Genomic DNA, 18,540 nt, shown 5'->3' on the forward strand with positions numbered 1-18,540 from the left:
TGTTCCTGTTCCAGAGACCTTCCTGCCTTACTGCTTCCTTGGACTACCCAGGTTTCTTTCCCTGCCCGACTACAGACAGCATCAGCACAGGTGCCAGATGGGGTATGACATGTGATATCTTAAGGCACTTACCTCTTGGTAGTGCTGTTGGGAGTCCCTTGTCCACAATTAAGGGACTTAAATCTGTCCACAGGTGATGGATTTCACAGATGGCTTACCAGGAGGAATTGGAGGGAAGAGGGAGTTAAATTTTCCTTTTTTATCATTCTCAGTGCAGTAACAAGGGAAGAAACTCATCTTAACTAGAGCCATCTTCTGTCTCTTCACAGACAGGGAAGGAGTGGACTGCACCAGGAGAGTTTGGGAAATTTCACAGCCAGAAGTCAAACATGGTGAGGTGAGTGAGCAAAGTCCCTCAGTCCCAGCCACCTCTGCACATGACCAGGAAATCACAAGGATAAGGGAAAAGCACTCAGGCTTGCCCTGAAGAGTTTCGCAATACAGAGAAAGGGATTACTCTGGGGTACTGCCAAAGCCTTGTTGATTTACTGCAGGAATGCAACACTGAATTTTTCTTCCCTGGAGCAATCAACCACCAGTACATCCAGGCTCCCCTGTATGAACTATATCCCAAGCTTCCTGCCTTGGAACTGGCCAGGTTTCCTAGAGGCCAAAACTCAGCAGGCCACACTGAGAGGGAGTGATTCAGCATTAACTGAGAAGGATCTGGAGTGCTCCAGGTGCATAAGTGAAGCTGCCTATCTCACAGTCAGGATCTAAATTTTCTTGGCAGCACTAACCCCGCCTACCCTGAGAATTAGGTTGTTTCAGGGGTGTGGTTGCTCTGCACTCATTGTCTGCTGACAAGCTAAGAAATGTTCCTTAATGCTCCTGGTGACAGACACCTTGTTCTTGGCAGGTTGTCAGCAGAGGGCAGGTACTACTTTGAGGTGCTGCACAAGCAGGATGACAGAGGAACAGATCATGTGGAAGTGGCAGTGAGTCTGTGGAAATGGTGGTCCTGTATATGTGTCCCCACAGAGCTAGGGAATGATGTTTGTAACCATTTCCCTCCTTCCCCTGGCCTCAGCTCCTCATTGCATGAGATGCAGCTCATCCCTTCCAGAGCCCTTACCTACTTTTGTGTGAGATAGTCCTGGCCATGTGTCAGTATCCCTTTCTCTGCTTACTTGGGATAGATCTGCCTTCTCTGGGGTTTTTGCAGCTTTTTGGCCTTTCCTGGCTTGGATGTGTCCTGGGGGATCTCTGCTCATTCCCAGTCTTTTGCTGCTGGGTAAATTCGGTCCTAGTAGGGGTAGTGTGTTCCTTTTGTTCAGGCTTGGTTAACTCCATAGGTACTTCATTTTAATGTGTTTCTCTGTTCCAGTGGAGACTGAATGATCCAGAAGCAAAGTTCAAAGTCATTGACTCCCAATATCTCTCCCTTTTTGCTAGTAAGTATCTTCATCACAAGTTTTCCCAAGCACCTCCTCATTCTTCCTAAATGTATCAGCATCCAGTGTTTCACCATGAATCATTGTCTAGCCAGGAAAATACCAGGCATACACATCATTGGGAGAAAAAGGTGGAGACACTTCAGGAGAAAGACTTCTGGACAAGAGTGTGATTCATTATTAAACATGGGAGAATCAGAAGTAAGATTGGAACATTATTTCAGGGAAGTCTAGAGTTAGGGAGGAAGGGCAGAGAGGAGAGTCTGCAAAGGTGAGAAGTGTTGTAGATTGAGAGTAACACATGATGGAGATTGCTTGTTGAGAGCCAGGGGGAACATGAGTCCCAAAACATGGGAGCTGTGGGGGTGTGCTGCCAGCTGGACACAACCAGGGAGAAGGGGCTGCTCTGGCACTTCAGGAGATTTCACTCTGGGTCCTGAACACAGTGGGAATCACTGGCGATGATGGGGGATGCTGCTTTCTTCTGTCCCAGCCTCAGGTCTCTTTCAGTTGGTGCTGGATTGTTGCAAACATATCAGTCCAGTCCCTCCTGTTTTGTAAGCCCTTCTTAGCACATCAAGTATGGTGTTATTAGTTATGAAGCTCCTTAGTCCTGTTTACCCTTACCCAGCTTTGTCATCATCACTTTCCTCTGCCAGCATTCCCCCTTCCCATATCTGCTGCTGTTGCCTTCCAACATTTCTGGGCTTTTTTTCATACCAGCCCTTTTGTGCATGGAAGACTCCCTGATGTAATCAAGGCATCTGTTTGCTGTATCTTGGATCACAACCTGCTGCTGTATTTTCTGAAACCTCCCATATGGCTAGGACTAGGCTTTCCATTCGGTCTTTCATCTTCATCCTTTTTCCTTGTGCTTTTTTTCTTCTTACTCATTACCTGTAGAGTAGAAGGCTGACACTCCAGAAGATCCCTTCACTTTAGGTGCAGTGCTGAAGTCTCATTTTTATCTGTTGCATTCTGCTCATAGTTTTTTCCCTTGTTCATATTAGCCTTTGGCTGTATTACATGACATTCCATTCTTTCTAGGGTCCCATGTAGTTCAGTACCCTAAAGTTGCCCACCAGTGCCTTTGGCAGGATATTGCTTTTCCTTCATGGATATTTATTCAATTTCCCTCATTTTAGAGTAAGATCCATGGAGACATGAAGTCCTCTGACAGCAGCACCCAAGGAAAAATGTAACCAATACCCAGTCTTGAGTTTGAGCTTCCTGTTTTTCTTGGCTTACTGTGGGGCTTCATTCCCTTTCTGGAGTAACATCCTCCTCAGCCACTGAAGGTCCTTCCTTTGCTCCTCAGGTTTCTCGTCCCATTCATCTCTCTTCATCTCCTTTGAAAAAAAACTTAGTACTAATAATACAGAGGTGTCCAGTAGTTCCTGCCAGCATGGAGCCTGTTCAGTAATGGTGTATCCAAGGCAGGAGGTAATTTTCGCCCACTCTTCATCACTGTGTTTGTTTGCTTTCAGTGAAAGCCGTGTTCCCACCCCACAGCTTCTCTATCTCCAGCTTTCTGGGTCAGAGCCTTTCCTTTGCCTGTGCCAGAAACAACATTAGTGCCACGGATGCAATGCCATTTGGAAAGGGCTGGCTCTGGAGAGAGGTGCTTTTTAGGACAAGGAGGAAGTTAGCCCCTGTCTCCCCCTTGTGTTCTCTCTCTGGTCTCCAGATGAGACGCTTCTGAAGATGGATGAGGTTGGGCACATCCCGCAGACGCTGGCCACTGGCAGGAGCTGGGCTGCTGGCAGCAGGGAACACCCAGCTGACATGTTGAAGCCTGACCCCCGGGACACTCTTTATGAAGGTGAGACTTGGAAAGCAGCTGAGGGAGTAACTGCAGCCTGTGCAGGAGCACAGCTGGGAAAGATTGTCCTCCTGCACTGCAGTTATCCAGGCCATGCCTTTTTATTCCTGGTGTAGAAGAGAGGGGCAGCTATCAGTCACTGTAGGAGTCAAAGCACAGACTAAAGCCAGCTCCTCTTTCCTGATATCCAGCTCAAACAACAACCCCAAGCATATTTTTGTGTGAGCGTTTTAAAGGAATGTAAAGAGCTGAGCTGTGCAAGAAGGTTTGTTTAATCTATCCCTTAATATTTCCCATGGATACATAGAACCCGGGGACAGAAGTAGCTATGCTGGTGTGTGGTTGCAGCAGGGCTCCTCCTGCAGCCCTTGCCTGCGTGTTCCTTCCCTGCAGTGCCTCTGCTCAGCAAGTCCCGCGTGCGCCGGGCCCTGCCGGACTGCCCCTACAAGCCCAGCTACCTGGTGAATGGATTTCCTCTGCAGCGCTACCAGGGGCTCCAGTTCGTAAGTTGGACTTCTTATCCCTTGTGTGCCCAGGGATACACAAGGAGGAAGAAGAAATCCTGTTAGCCATGGGGCCTGAGGCCCCATGTTAGCCAAAGGCCTCCCTGCCTTTGCAGGGAGTCTCACAATGGCTGAGGGTTTCATTCTCCTTGGTGGGGACTGTAGTGTGTGTGGATTATTAAAGCCACTGACACCTCTTCAGGAGGACTTGGCCACCTCTCTCTCAGTTACTTCTCACTCTGTTGTAGGACTTAAGCTCACAGAGAGGTGGGCAGATGCTGAGGGAGAGGGTAAAAGGCACATGCATACATACATGTATCCTTCTGCTTTCTTCTATCTTCCATTCTCACAGCCTGCTACTGGAAAGAGTGAGAAACTCCTGCTGGTTATCCTGCAGCTATGTCTAGGTCACCTTGTGTCTGATGTCTGGCATTTATGAGGCTTTCACTTTGTCTTTCTCTCTTCTTCACAGGTTCATCTATCCTTTGTTTACCCAAATGATTACAGCCGCCTGAGCCACATGGAGAAAGACAACAAATGCTTCTACCAGGAAAACCCTTATTATTTGGAAAGGTAGCATTATTTGGGGTTACTAGCAGGGTGAGGAGAAGCTTGAAGGCTGGAATTGGTATAGAATTTCATGCTCACTTCTGTAGGACTTTTCTTAATTACTTAAGATCCCCTAAGTCTTGCAAAACATTAGAGCATTTATAGTTTCTTTTGATAACTTTAGTGAAAATATGTTTAGGTCTCAAGGGGAAGCTACCAGCCCTTTTCTTGGACTGTTAACCCAGTGGCTGAGTCAGAGCATGTTTGTTCTCTTACATCAGGCAGTGTATTCCCAGCAAGCTTGGCCTGCAAGTGGCTGGAGCCTGCTGATGGCTGTCACTGTGAAAGCCAAACTATGGCCACCACCAGGCCTCTCTTTGGGGGAAGAAATGCATGTCACTCATCTTCACTGGTGCCCAAATCCCAGTGGTGGCCCCACACGGGAGCTGCTACTTGCATGTTCCCTACTGCAACAATCAGACATCTTGTGCAAGGACTCCCAGCCTTTCAGGAGGAGGTTTTTGCAAGATAAAGAGGGTCACTTTCCCAGTAAGATAGCTGATTATGGCTTCCCTGTGCTCAGGATCTTCTTCCTTCTTCCAGGAAAGGGCAAAGTAACATTCATCAAACTTGTGTTTTGCTCTTCTCTCTGCAGATTTGGATTTTACAAGTACATGAAAATGGATCGGCCAGAGAAGAGCCTGGACTCTGGAGAAAAGCCAGAGCACCCAGGTAGGGCCCCTAATGTCAGAACCCAGAGGATCCTTTTATCTGTTACTTTTCTGTGTGGTCTTGCAGCACCAGCTGAAGGAAGCTGTTGACTTTCCATGCCAAGGAAGTCTCAGCCTTTCCCTGCCAGATTGCTGGGAGGAGACTTTTGCTGCCACTTTTACTTCCCTTAAGGACAGGGTGGGAGCTCACCAAACAGTGGGCTGCAGTAGACAACATGACAACTCTCATGCCCACAGCTTAGCTGAGGTGCAATTCTAGTAAAAACATGGGCAGGAGTAACACAGCCAGAGGTGTGCAGTGTGGCAGCCTATGGTCACACCTGCCCTGCAGAGCTGTGGCCAGACCCACAGCTGAGGGCAAAGCCAGACAGCTCCACAGCCTTTGGCAGTGGTGGGTGATGGGTGCTGAGAGGCTGGTGGCAGCAAGAGCATGGCTCCTACGTGGAGAGCATCCCTGTCCCTCTGAGCAGGAGAGACACCACTGAGCAGAGGCGAGAAGGAGCTGTCCCCCTGCCTGGTGGGTGCCTGGGCAGGGAAGGCAGTGGGAGGATGCCGGAGGTGTAACTTTGATTCATCCTGCAGGCTCCCAGGAGGGGAACCTGGATGACCTGCAGTACGAGGAGCAGGATGTGGAGAGCACCAGTGCCCCTGAGCACGCTGGCACAGGGAGGGCAGGGCCAGCAGACAAGGCTCCCAGCAGCGTGCTGGGCAGTGACAATATCCACCAGGACTATTCCCTCCAGGAGCGCCGCCGGCTCCTCTCGCTCATGGGGGATGATGCAGGAGAGGAGATACGGAGGAGGAGGACAAAAAGGTCTGGTATCAAATCAGCCATGCTGGCCTCTGCCAACCAAAGCCTCAGCCTGGCTGGCCTAGAGGGAAACCCAGTAACGAAGAGACCCCGTGTGAAAGCTGGTGTCAAAGACAATTCCAGGAGCCCTCCGCAGCATGCCAGGGCTCCACAGGGGAGAGTGCCTGTCAGAAGGACAATCCCTCCTTCTAGGACTGTGTCTCAAATGCAGCAGTCTCTTGGTCACTCCAGGGACTCAGGGGTCACAATTCCCAGCAGGGTAGGACCTCAAGGAGACCTCAGCACCACAAAGGACAGACTGCAGCCAGCAGGCACCGTGCCAGATTGGAAAGGAGGCCCAGTCTCTGGCAAAGCCGGGAGACAGGCAGAGAGTGCTGCCAGCCCCAGCCAGCAGCCTAGGCTGCCACAGTGGCTGAGCCAGGTGCAGTCCAACATTGCTGAGCAGAAGGTGGCCAACAATGGGGATGTGGGTGAAGGAGAGGCACAGGTGATATCCCCTTTGAAGGGCAAGTCTGGAGGAGCAGCAGAGGAGGAAGAGGTGGATGGGGAGCCAGAGGAGGAAGATGAGGAGGATTTTGATTACGTACCAGTGTTTGACCAGGCGGTCAACTGGGAGCAGACCTTCAGCATGAACAACCTGGACTTCCATATGCTGCGCACGGACTGGATTGACCTGAAGTGCAACACCTCAGGAAATTTGCTGCTAAGAGAAAGGGAGGCCCTGGAAGTTACTCGTGTCTTCCTGAGGAAGCTCAACCAGAGGAGTAAAGGGTAAGGTGCAGTGAGAAAACCAAGGGGCACTGTCCCAGAGCTGGTTTACCATGCTGCATGGGGAATACCTGTTATGTGAGTAACTGGTGAGAATCAGAGGATGAACTAGATGTGGTAAATAAGATTTCAGGCAAGGAATCTGTGTAAAACATTGGACTTCAGGCACACTTCTTTTTCCTGAGGAGTGGTACCAGCTTTTGCTGGTACTCTTTTGTTACATGGTCTTGGTATGGTTCTTTTTTTTCTCAAGACTTACCATTCCTTCTGGCAAACAAACACACTTCCTCTAGCCTCCATAAGCTAAACAATCTAACTCCTGACCCTTGTGTTGGGCTAGCCTTAACTTCTGTAATTTTTTACCAGTCTTTTCTGGTTTCAGTTGGTGTTAAGCTTCCTATACATAAGTGACCAATATCCTGGATGTTTTATGGAATGGGTGTTATTAGCTTCTAATCCCTGCCGGAAGTAGGCCTAATGCTACATATTGAGATCACATTGGCTTTTTCGGAGTCACACCAGTCACAGCCAGGTGTAACTGACCATTACACACAAGATTTTCTGAGGATTTTTAACTCACAAGCATCTGTTTTATAGCAGAAACTCTTGCTGTGATCTGAAAGGGCATGACCTGGCATTTCATCCAGTTTTGGCCATTCTGAATCTATAGCTCCTGCCAGTTTTTACTGTACGATTGCTCAATCCTGCTCCATATTCTCATTTGATAAGGTGTCATGAGCCAGTTTCAGCAGCCCAAACATGCTCCTTGTGCCAAAATCATTGTAGGTGGTGTTGAACACACTCACTATTACCAGCCCTACACAATCATTCAGACACATTTCTTATTTTGTGTGTCACCTTTATTTCATTTCTCTTGCCAAATATTTTTCTCTTGGCTAGAATCCCAGGTCTAATCCCACATGCTTGTGGATTTAGGAGAAACAGGTGCTAAACATTCCCATGGAACTTTAGAAGCAGTGCAGCAAAGCAGGGAGGAGCTGGGGACAGAAAGGCTTGTGCTGGCCCAAAGGAAGGGAGCCCAGCAGAGCTGGGGGAGGGATAAGCCCAGGATGTGCCCACCCCAGCTGTGTCTCCTGCAGGCGCTTCCAGCTGCAGCGCATCGTGAACGTGGAGAAGCGGCAGGACCGCATGCGGGGCAGCCGCTACCTGCTGGAGCTGGAGCTGCTGGAGCAGGGCCAGCGGCACGTCCGCCTCTCCGAGTACGTCTTTGCCCGGGGCTGGCAGGGCAGCAGCAGCCACGAGGAGGACGAGAGGAGGATGAGGAACCTGGTGTGGGGCCGCCGGCGGCACCTGATGGCCGCGGTGAATGAGCCAGAGCTGTGCTGGCCCCAGGGGTTTTCCTGGAACCACCAGGCCGTGGTTCACTTCGTGGTGCCAGGTGAGGGGATCTGCCTTCCCAGGACATCGAGGGGTGGCACAGTGGGCAGTTCCCATGAGGGCAGTCATGGACAGTGGGTCTGAGTCAGTCTCAGTCATCTTACTTGGGTCAGTGTCACATTCACATTCTCTGGAAAAATCCCTTCACCCAGGATTTTTCTCCTGGGAAGCTGAGAAGCCTCAGAGAAAAAGAAAACAACTTTTATCTCATTTGCTTCTCCTGTGTTGTGCTCACATGTGGAATGTGTTTGGAGATTGTTTATCCACAATAATATTGTTATTGTTTCATGTGTTTCCGGTGTGAATTATTTTGACTCCTTGGCCAATCAGTGCCAATCTGTTTCAAGACTTCAAAGAGTCACGAGGTTTCGTTATTATCTTTTTAGCATTGTGTAAATATCCTTCCTGTATTCTTTAGTATAGTATAGTATTCTTTAATATAATATAGTATCATAAAATAATAAATTAGCCTTCTGAGAACATGGAGTCAGATTCATCATTCCTTCCTGCCACAGGGCACCCTGCAAATACAATAGATCACTTCCAATTTCTGTTCTCTCAAAGTTAAATACCCTCAAAAATATAGGGCCTAAGCAGCCATGGCTTGTAAGCTCAGAGAAAGCCCCTGTCACATGGTGGGGAAGAACCCACACTGATTCCTTGGCTCTGTGGACCAGGTTTTCAGCCTGGGCCTATTACATCATCCCTGAAAGGTTGTTGAAGTTTAACAGAAGGCAAGAAGCCTTGTGTGTTGAGAAAAAACACCACCATTTAAATCAGTTTGCTTTGATTCTCCCCCTGTTGCAATACAACCAGTGAAGAACCAGGCACGTTGGGTACTGCAGTTCATCTCTGACATGGAAGAGCTGTTGCGAGTCACCAAGGATCCCCACTTCAGCGTCATCATCACAGACTACAGCAGCGATGATATGGATGTAGAGAAGGCTCTGAAAAGGTCTACCTTGCACAGGTGGGACTACTGCTTGGTGACAAAAAGCCACTCACACATAAACTTGCAAATAGCATATTTGGCAGTCTCTCGTTGTTCACCAGCCACAGCTTGCTGCAGCTGGAACACCACAGACCATCCATCCAGACCTTGCATGTACACAAGAATGTGTTTTTGTTATGATGTGCATGCAATATATGCATGGAACACTGTTAGAAAAGTATAAGGCATTACCTGGTGTAGTCTTCCAGCTAAATTTATTGAATTTGTCTCTTTTTTCAAGATTGCAAGAGAGAAGAGAAAGCAAGTCTCCCAGTGGTGGGGCAGGGGGAGGACAGAAAAGATAAGAAAGCTCTGAGAAGTGGGACAGAGAGCTCTGTTTGCTGGAATGATCTGAAACAGCTTTGATCTGAAACAGCTTTGGCTGGTCATTTCTGTTACGTGCCAGGGGTTTCCAGGTCTAGTCCTAGGGCAGAGCTGGGCTAGAGCTGAGAAGAGTTTTGCTAGGCTCTGTTCAGGGACAAGACTCTCTGGGCAGACTGGGACAGGGAGCAGTGCACTCCCCCAGCAAAGGTTTCCTCTGCTCCACAGGGTGCACGGGGTGAGGGCAGCTCCATGGCCCAGTGCTGTGTGGTGCTGCCTGCAGTGCCTCCTGTGCCACTGAAATTCCCTTTCCCCTCTGACCCCCAGCTATCGGTACCTGAAGCTGACAGGGAATTTTGAGCGTTCTGCTGGGCTGCAGGCGGGGATAGACCTCATAACGGTGAGTTCTGGGGGGCCTTGGGTGGGTAGGGCCGTTTGTGCTATGTGTCTGGTGTTGGCCCTGCCTTTGGTACTGAACACGCTGGTTTTCAGGGAAGGGAATAGCCTAGCAGACCATTCAAATGTAGATGTGTTTCCTGTCCTTCCGAGTAAGAGTCTCTGTATTCTGAGGAGCCTGTGCTCTGATTCTTGGTCCATCTGCTGGGACTGTCAGACAGGAGGGAATTCAGCAGTAGCAGCTTTGTGATCCTGGTTCTGCCAGGTCACAGTCATGGTATTTCACACTCATTATTTATCAGCCAATGGACATTTTGCCAGCCCTTGGGATCTCAGTTTCTGATGCAGTAATGAGATTTTGACTCCCATGTTTCTGTCTTCCTGTCCCTCAAGAAATATTTACTGAAAGTCAATCTATTTTTATTCCCCAACCGGTATGATTGGTTCCAGGACCCGCACAGCATTGTCTTCCTGTGTGACCTCCACATCCACTTCCCAGCTGGAGTCATTGATTCCATCAGGAAGCACTGCGTGGAAGGCAAGATGGCCTTTGCACCCATGGTCATGAGGCTGCACTGTGGGATGTCACCACAGTGGCCTGATGGTAAGAGGGCTCAGACTTTGGGAAATGGGGAAAGAAGGAAGTGTCTGCCTCCTCTACATTTGTTCCTCTGGCACTGTCAGGGTCGGGAGCTTGGGGTACTTCAAGTCCACAGGGTGAGGGTGTGTTATACATAGGGTGGGGCTTAACAGCATCAGGTACCTGAAATTTGAGATCAAAACGCTAGCAGAGCCCTTGATCTGGTGTTTCTCCTGGTTGTCTCCTAGGGCTCTTTATGGATTTAAGGACCTTGGAAAAACCGTCCTTTATTCCTGTCTGTCCATATTTCTCTTTTCTTAGGGGGCACAGCCTGTCCTGAGGAGAGCTGGTAGACCAGGGGTGAGGGAAACCAGGCCAAGTGAGAGAGAGAAAAGTGGTTCAGCATAGGATTTCCCTCAGTGGTGGCCATCCTGAGCCATCTAGGCACAGGAGCAACCCTGGGAACCTGGGACAGTCCAGGAATTGTGTTGCCAGACAGGAGATGTGAGAGGCTTTGCTAGCAAGTTGATGGGACAGACCATGCTGCCTGTCCACAAGCCTTTCTCAATCACAAAGCTGGTTGGCATGGTTGACTCTGCCTTGATGCTGAGTGTCCCTGGTGTCAACGTTGTCCTAAAAGTAGTTTGAGTCTCACTCCAGCAGCACTGCTGGAGCCATCAATGGTTCAAAACCCCAACAAAGCTGTGCCTCTTTTGTGCTCTCCTCAGGCTACTGGGAGGTGAATGGGTTTGGTCTCCTGGGCATATACAAGTCTGATCTGGACAAAATTGGAGGCATGAACACAAAAGAGTTTCGGGACCGCTGGGGAGGAGAGGACTGGGAGCTCCTTGACAGGTAGGCATCCTCTGTCACTGTTCAAGTGCTCAGGAGGGGAAGCCCATCAGATCCTGGAGAACCAATGACCATGGGAGTGGGGTTCTAGGAGGTTAAGATGACTACTGCCACCATAACCTTGGCCAGTGAGGGAGAGGCTTTGAGCATATCCTGACCTCAAACCTAGTAGGTGAGGAGATGCAAAACACTCTGTTGCAGCCACTAGTAAGAGAAGAGCTGTTTTCTGCTGCCTTCCAGCCACATTGCTGGTTGGTCTCCTGCAGATCAGGCACTGGTGATTGTGAAGACTTTGTCTTCTTCAAGCACTCAAAGTGCAGTGTAATCCCTCACATTTCCCATATAACATTTAGCCTTGAAGACCAACTGGTGGAGAGGCATCTAAAGGTTATGAGGTACAGTTAAAATTTCTGAGGATTTTGTGAGGAGGGATGCACAAATCCTGGGCCTCTGGCTTTGTAGTTGGAGGGTTTGGGCCCTGTCCTGTCTTTTCTGTCAGCTGACTGCAATCCAGTGCTGCCAGCCATCTTTCCTTCTATCTTGCCGTATGCAGGCACTCCTGACTAGTCCTGCACTCAAGGGTGCATAAACACTCAGCAAGTGTCATTAGATTCCTGCTTATGGATATGGGATACCCCTGAGCTATTCTGCGCTATCCAATTTGCTTGCAATCTTTTATCAACAGCACAACTTAAAAAAGAGCTTCTGGGACTGAGTCCCTCAGTATCTTTGTGATGAACTTTTCCCTAAGTCTACTCTTCTGTCTGCCAGGATCTTACAGGCTGGGCTGGAAGTGGAGCGTCTCTCCTTGAGGAACTTCTTCCACTGGTTTCACTCAAAGCGGGGCATGTGGAACCGGCGCCAGCTGAAGACAGTGTAGCCTTCAACCCCAGAGCTGTTTGGCAGCACTGTCCACCATCTCATCCAGATGTGCACTTTACTGGGGCATGCAGCTGAGTCCCCAAACTCTTCCTCTGCCTCCAGAGACCTCTGATGGCATGGCACAGCTGAGGAAGGGGTGATCAGGCTGGTGGAGCAGGAGCTTCTCATGTCAGACACAAGACACGGGATCCGTGTGTGGCTGGGAAGGCCTGTGGCAGAGGTGTCAAGGGAAACACTTGTATTTCCTGCCATGCAGTCTGGTGGAAGGTACAGTGGGAGAGGTGCCCTGTTTCCTGTTGAGTCTTGCACCAAACAAACACAAATCCCAGCTAAGTCTAGAATGGTTTATTTAGGGCAATGCAGCTTCTCTTTCAAAACTTGAATGAAAAAGAAAAATAACAAAGAACTCACAACTGTCCCCATTTCCTCTCCTTTGCCTTCTCCAGTACCCATTTTGGACAGGAGATGAAAGTTCTCTGATCTGTATTGCACCCACATGCCCATGTGCTGACTTAAGGAAATCTGGATGCAGAGGAGCTGATAAGCACTTTAGGCTGCTGGTGCTCAGATGTTTCTCTGTGCTTTTCACTTCGGTCATTATGAAAAGTTGTGCTCATGTTCAGCAAATTATGGGCTGTGGATGGAGTTGTGAATACATTTCCCTTAGAGGAGCCATGTTTGCCTGTAGCTCGGTGAGGTGGCAAGGGTGATCTTACAATTCCACCTAAATTACTGACCTACTGCCTGAGGGTAGTGAAGGGGCTATACAGAGAAGCTAACAGAGCATCTCAGGAGGAACTTTGAAGCCTTATCTGACAGACATGTGTTTGTCCTAACAATATCAGGGAAACCCTAGCAGGGAAGAAGTGGCAATATTTTATTAGTTGAAGTATTGTGATTTGTCAGAAGAGGAGACAGAGTCTTCTGCTCTCAGAATCCTGTACATTTATGCAGCATCTAAAAGTTAATTTAATTTAATAAGTTATGGCCTCACAGTTGTGTCTTGTCATAGTTTGACTCTTATGTAGAGAGCAGGCTTCTTGGTTGGAGACCCAACACAGCTGTTGGTGCTTCATCTCTGCAACAGCCCTGGGAGCTCTGGCCTGGTACAGAGGAGGTGGCCTCAGGTCTTGGCACATGCACTGGGTGTAACAAACAGTGAGGACAGAAGGGTGTTGAGTGAACAAAAGGATGGGCAAACCCAGGCTGTCATTGCTGGAAGAGCTGTGGAGAGAGCCCACAGCTGGCCTGGTGCTACAGGGAAGTCTCATCCTCTTAAACTCCTGTTAATGTAAGGCAAGATCTTTTTAACCTTTAACCATTTTAGAAGGCTATTTAAACCCAGAAATCCCAGCTCACTCAGTGCTTTACACTGCAGCTTCAGTGTCCCCATACCATGCTGAAAAGGGCTCAAGCTTGAGGGGAGTGTGACATAGGATGCTGCTCATGGTGCCCAGTTCTGTGGGGAGTTGCTGGGAAGGAGTAATTCTATGTGCAGAACACAAGCACAGCTGGCTGGTACTAGACTTTTTTGCTCTTTGCTGATGGAGTAGATGCCAATTCAGAGTAGGCATTTATTTGTTACTGTGTCTGTGGTGCTTGACAAGTCCATCAAGTTCCGCTATTGCAGTAGAAAACTGAACATACAAGTTCTGGCACGTGAGATAGAAATCATGTCAAGTCATCTGTTTGCATCAGTCTGGGTTTTGTGAGTGATGGATTTAGAAAAAAATCAACCAGATACCAGAAAGTTCTGTGTAGTGTGCAGCTGTGGTGAGAAGTAAACAGGAGATGGCTGTGTCTCTGAATCCATGGAGCCTTTGCCAGAATGGAGACAATATCCCAGAAGAGGTAGCCCAAGCCAGAGTAATCTTCCTATTGAGGGGAAATACTTTACCCACACACATACTAAGAAATTAAATCATGGCAGTTGGTGTGACAAGGAAGAGTCTGACAACAATCAACACTGGTTTTGAAATTTTTCTCTTTTTTTTTTAAATATTATAGGAGTTTGTGAGACCACAGCCCTGTGATGCAATGTTGCAATAAGCTGTTTCTCCCTGGAATGTGCAGTGTCAGTCATGCTCTCAGTGCAAGTCAGAGCCTGTGCTTCCCTCAGACACAGGCACAACTCCTCGAGTGTGTAGGTGAGCTGCTTTCCAGGCTCCAGGACTGTGCCTGCACAGCCTGTCCAGGCTGGCTGTGTCACGCAATGCCTGTGGAATGGGGAGAGGCTCTGGGGAGGGCGAGTGCCTGGACATGGCCAGGCTTTAGCAGCAGCAGCTGTCTGAGCCCATCACTCTGGGAACACCACAGTGCCTGCTCTGCACATGGAGAACTGCTGGGTTTGGTGGCAGCCCAGAAGTCAGGCACGGGGAGGAGGAGTTCTTTTGTACCCTGTGCTTTCACCCCTGCCTCTGGATGTGCTCTCTAGCACCTAAAGTTAGCAGCTGGCATCCATCTGGCAAGAATTAGGTGCCTCCAGAAGGTAACTCACTTGGTATAAATGCCAAATGAGTCTTCCCCACCACAGAGGACAGCCAGCAAAGAATGGACTGGACAATAGGCTGCTCCCCTCAGTTCAGCACTGCCAGCAGAATTCGACGATCTTGCCCCCATTTTTCAGCTGTGACTGCACTCCTTCCTTCACACCTTGTAACCCAGGCCAGTGGTAAGCAGAACTACCTCGTGAGGACTCCTTAAAGGAGATGTAAGGAGTTCCTGGTTTTCAGTCCAGTTTCCTAATGGCCAGTTTCCCCACTGTCAAAGCTGCCATCCCAAATGTTCTTCCCTTCCAGTGGGAATACTCAGTCGGTATCCAAGGAAGTAGTAAATGTGATTAATACTAATTGGCACTAGCTGGCAGTCTCCATGGAGGAGCTTGGAGAGCCCATGGGAATAAAAACTGTCTTCCAGCCCACATGCTCAGAGACCTCACTGGGAGGTGAGAAGGGGCTCCACACTCCCCAGTTTACTGGCCAGCAGCAAACCTTGCAGGAGCAACTGGAGGCTGCTGCCCCTCTTCCAAAGCAAGCTGCAGTTTTTCTCCCCCAGACAGAGTCACAAAGAGGGAGGAGAGCAGGAAGCACAGCAGGAGCAGATCCCTCAGCTATGCAGTGAAAGGACATGGCCAGGAAGCTGACTCCCCTCAACAGTTGGTCACATTTCTGTCACCAGGATCTTTTTAGGAAGCTGTGCTGGGGTTTCTGGCCTTCATGTGCATCCTGGCTGTGTCCTGCTTGGACAGCTGGAGGAAGTCAGTTGCAGAGGATTTTCCTTGCATCAGGCCAGGAGCAAGCTGCTCCGGAAGCTTTGTGGCTGGGGAGATGATGGACAGTCCTGCAAAAGAGACCTTCTCCAGGGTAGGATGTGACCAGGCTGGGGACTCTGGGCCACCAAGTGTGAGGTGCAGAGCAAGGGGGCTCTGCCTACAAATGTGACTGTGTATTCAGGACTGGAGTGTGGCGCTCAGGCTTGCTTTGCAGGTCACCAAGGGAATGAAGAAGGGCTGGCTTTTAATCTGAGCAAAGTGTATTGTGTGAAAATTATTATTTGTTTCATCATTGTCTTAATGTTTGCCTGGCATGAACATCTCTCCTCATTGCTTACAAATGTCTGAAGTTGATTGTTTTTTAGATACAGATGCCTTGTGTTGAAAATCTGACTTGTACCTGCCTTAAAGTGGCTCTGTGCCTTCAAGATGACTCCTGGGCCACCTCTCTGTTGGAGCTGGGGGATATTCAGATTCTCCCTCGTGTTTTATAAATACATTGTCTTCCTACAAGAGCTCTCTTCTGTCTGTGTGTTCACTTGCACCTGCATCACTGTGGAGCAGGAATTAAAATCCAGGTGTGGTCCTCTGTCTTCATTAGCTGAAAGCACAGGCAGTACCAGAGATCACTCTCAGCCCAAGGCAGCAAGAGCTCTGCAGCAAGGGGTGGGTGGGAGATGCAGTGGGCAAGGTTAGCCCTGCTTCAGTCTCCTCTAGATCTGTAGAAAATGGGATGGCAACAAAACAGTTTTCCTCCTGTCTGCATGGGTTTGTCATGTGAAACAAGGTGGAAACAGTGGATAAATACACATTCCAGAAAAGCATGGGTGTGATGTGATGAGAGAATGTGGAAAACACTGGTTCTCCTGGCAAGCAGAGGACAGTTCCTGGAGAAGACCACAGGTGGGAGCCTAGACCTTTGCAAATGTTAGGTCAGCTCTTTCACAGCAACTGCTTATTTGAATTCAATTTTGGCCCATCTTCACTTCAACTGTGCCTTCTCTTGAGTCTCAAAAGCTTGGCAGCAATGAGAGTCACACCCATAGAGGGGAAAAGGCAGCCAAGGCTGCTAATGAGTAGGATTTCACTACAACAAGAAATTATTAATATTAAAGGAGATGGAGGGAGAGTATTCCAGTGTGCTGCCAGCCTGCTGCTTGCCTGGGATGAGTGGCAGGGAGCCCCCTCTGCTCATGAGGCCTCACATGCTGCCATACCCAATCCAGTGGGTCTCTGAAACAACGATGGAGTTAAGATCTGCTAATGAAATTGCCCTCATGCTTCTTTCCCAGCTAAATCTTTTCTATTTTCCCCTCTCTTTACATTCAGTCCTCAATGCTAATTGCTTTGTCTCCTGCTCCATGAAGCAGTGAGTCCTGGGGTTTGGGGTCTGCATGCAGGATATGTAGTTTTTTACTTTTCCACAAACCCAGCCAGGCAGCAGTGCCTGACAGCCCTTGGCTTGTGGTTTTGCTGTGCCTACAACTCATTCTGCTACCTCTAGAATGAAGCATTTTTCTAAAGGAGGCAGGATGACAGGCTTCCCAGAAACATCCTCCCCTCTCTGCAGCCAGTCAAATCAAAGACTGAGGACCAAGTTGAGCAGCAAACTCGGAGTCACTCCAGACCTGTCATCCCCAAGGAAAAGTGGAGGACAAGTCTCTGCCTGCTTCACCTAACAGATCTCAGACTGTGCTCAGCTTTACCACTTCAGGTTCTGGTAAATACATAACTAGTATTTTCCATCCTACCCTTATTGTGCAACTTTCCTTCAGCTCAAAAAAGTCAGTGTCAGGTGCTGAGCTGCTGCTGGCTGCTGGCCTTACCCACCAGTTCCTGGGCAGGATCGTTCACACCCCCTCTGAAAAAGCACCACGTGTGACTGACAAATTTGGTTTTGTAAAGACAAATACAGAATGCAAATTAAATCTGTCTGTATCTGTTTCTAAGTGTCAGACACTCCCAGTAGCTCCTGAAGAATGATGTGAGGATGCTTTCATGGCATTTCTCTCAGGGGTGGCATGGATAGACAAAATGAGAAGTCCATATTAAACTCTGATTCTGCAGTACAATGGAAAAATCATTTAATAATCAAAAGAGCATGTAATTATTTAAATAGGCTTACATAAGGCTATTAAAATACCATTTTTTAGCATGACTATAGAGTTAAAAAATTTAGGATTGAAAATTTTTACTCTTCCATAAAAATCATGAAACTCATTAATTCAAATGATTTTTTTCTCAAGGAAACAAATTGTTCTAATAACACAGAATTACCAGAGCTGTCATTATAAACCAAATACATTTTAAAACATTTATATTAGTGAGACGAATAAATCATAATGGTGATTTTTTTAAATAAAGGAATAAGCTATTCAACTGTAATTTTTCATTGCAGCAATAAGCCTAGGCTGTGTCCTTATGTATAATGTTTCTTCGTTTTCTATGAAGTATTATCAAGCTATTTTGACATCATTCATGATAGGTTGTTGATCATAACATCAGACCACAATAACTATTTTCTGTCCTTGTTAATATCCCAGTGCTGGAAATATCTGATTGTTTTCTTAATTATGTCACATTTAATTTTAAACAACTAGGAAAACATTTGAACTGGTCCTAGCTATCTTCATCTACACACACCATTCTTCCTCCTAGGAAAACTTCTTTTTTAGCTTGAGAAATCCATTCCAACACTTGGGAGGTAAACTATTACATGGAATTGCTGTAAGGGCACCAACTTATGTTTGAGACAAAAAAAAAAGAGCTGAACTTATTTACTTAGCCTACAAAGTAAATAATTCAGTCTTCTCTACCAAATGAGCTAATATTGAAAATGTGAAGCAGGCAGCTAAAATAAGAAAAGAGATTTACAGAACTGCACTTTCAAAATGTATATCTGCTGCTGTTCCTGCAGTTTTCTCTTGCAAAGTTTGTCCTAGCTTGGAAAGGCAGTGTTCCTATCCCTCAGAGCTGCAAAAGCATTACAGCAAGGTATGCTGTGATACACACAGAGTTTTGAAGTTTAACCCAGTTTTCAGGATTCATCCATGGGCTCCTGCTGAGGTCAGTGGAAACGTGGAAGAGAGCTGCTCTGCTCAGGTCCTGCAGGGGAGACAAGAAACTCTGGTGAGGTCACCTCAGACTCCTCTGTGTGCATGGCCAGAGAGGAGCAGTCACAGCCACTGCTCAACACCACAACTGCCCCATG

General features: G+C 48.1%; 2 protein-coding genes across 3 annotated transcripts in view; one reads left to right on the forward strand and one right to left on the reverse strand.

Moving 5' to 3' along the window:
* Positions 1-15,844, forward strand: part of B4GALNT3 (beta-1,4-N-acetyl-galactosaminyltransferase 3) — a 63,675-nt gene extending 47,831 nt beyond the window's left edge. The window contains exons 7-20 of the mRNA XM_050969926.1: positions 330-397; positions 920-998; positions 1,388-1,454; positions 3,142-3,276; positions 3,670-3,779; positions 4,252-4,352; positions 4,984-5,060; positions 5,642-6,641; positions 7,739-8,037; positions 8,853-9,006; positions 9,676-9,748; positions 10,195-10,348; positions 11,053-11,179; positions 11,948-15,844. Of these exons, the coding sequence (XP_050825883.1) occupies positions 330-397; positions 920-998; positions 1,388-1,454; positions 3,142-3,276; positions 3,670-3,779; positions 4,252-4,352; positions 4,984-5,060; positions 5,642-6,641; positions 7,739-8,037; positions 8,853-9,006; positions 9,676-9,748; positions 10,195-10,348; positions 11,053-11,179; positions 11,948-12,056 (2,553 nt within the window). The 3' untranslated portion in view covers positions 12,057-15,844. The remainder of the gene's footprint in view (positions 1-329; positions 398-919; positions 999-1,387; positions 1,455-3,141; positions 3,277-3,669; positions 3,780-4,251; positions 4,353-4,983; positions 5,061-5,641; positions 6,642-7,738; positions 8,038-8,852; positions 9,007-9,675; positions 9,749-10,194; positions 10,349-11,052; positions 11,180-11,947) is intronic.
* Positions 12,442-18,540, reverse strand: part of NINJ2 (ninjurin 2) — a 50,451-nt gene continuing 44,352 nt past the window's right edge. For both annotated transcript variants that reach the window (XM_018919770.3, XM_018919771.3), the window contains exon 4: positions 12,442-18,434. The gene's annotated coding sequence lies outside the window, so the exon portion shown is untranslated. The remainder of the gene's footprint in view (positions 18,435-18,540) is intronic.

This window comes from Serinus canaria, chromosome 1A, assembly GCF_022539315.1.
Source record: "Serinus canaria isolate serCan28SL12 chromosome 1A, serCan2020, whole genome shotgun sequence".
NCBI lineage: Eukaryota > Metazoa > Chordata > Aves > Passeriformes > Fringillidae > Serinus > Serinus canaria.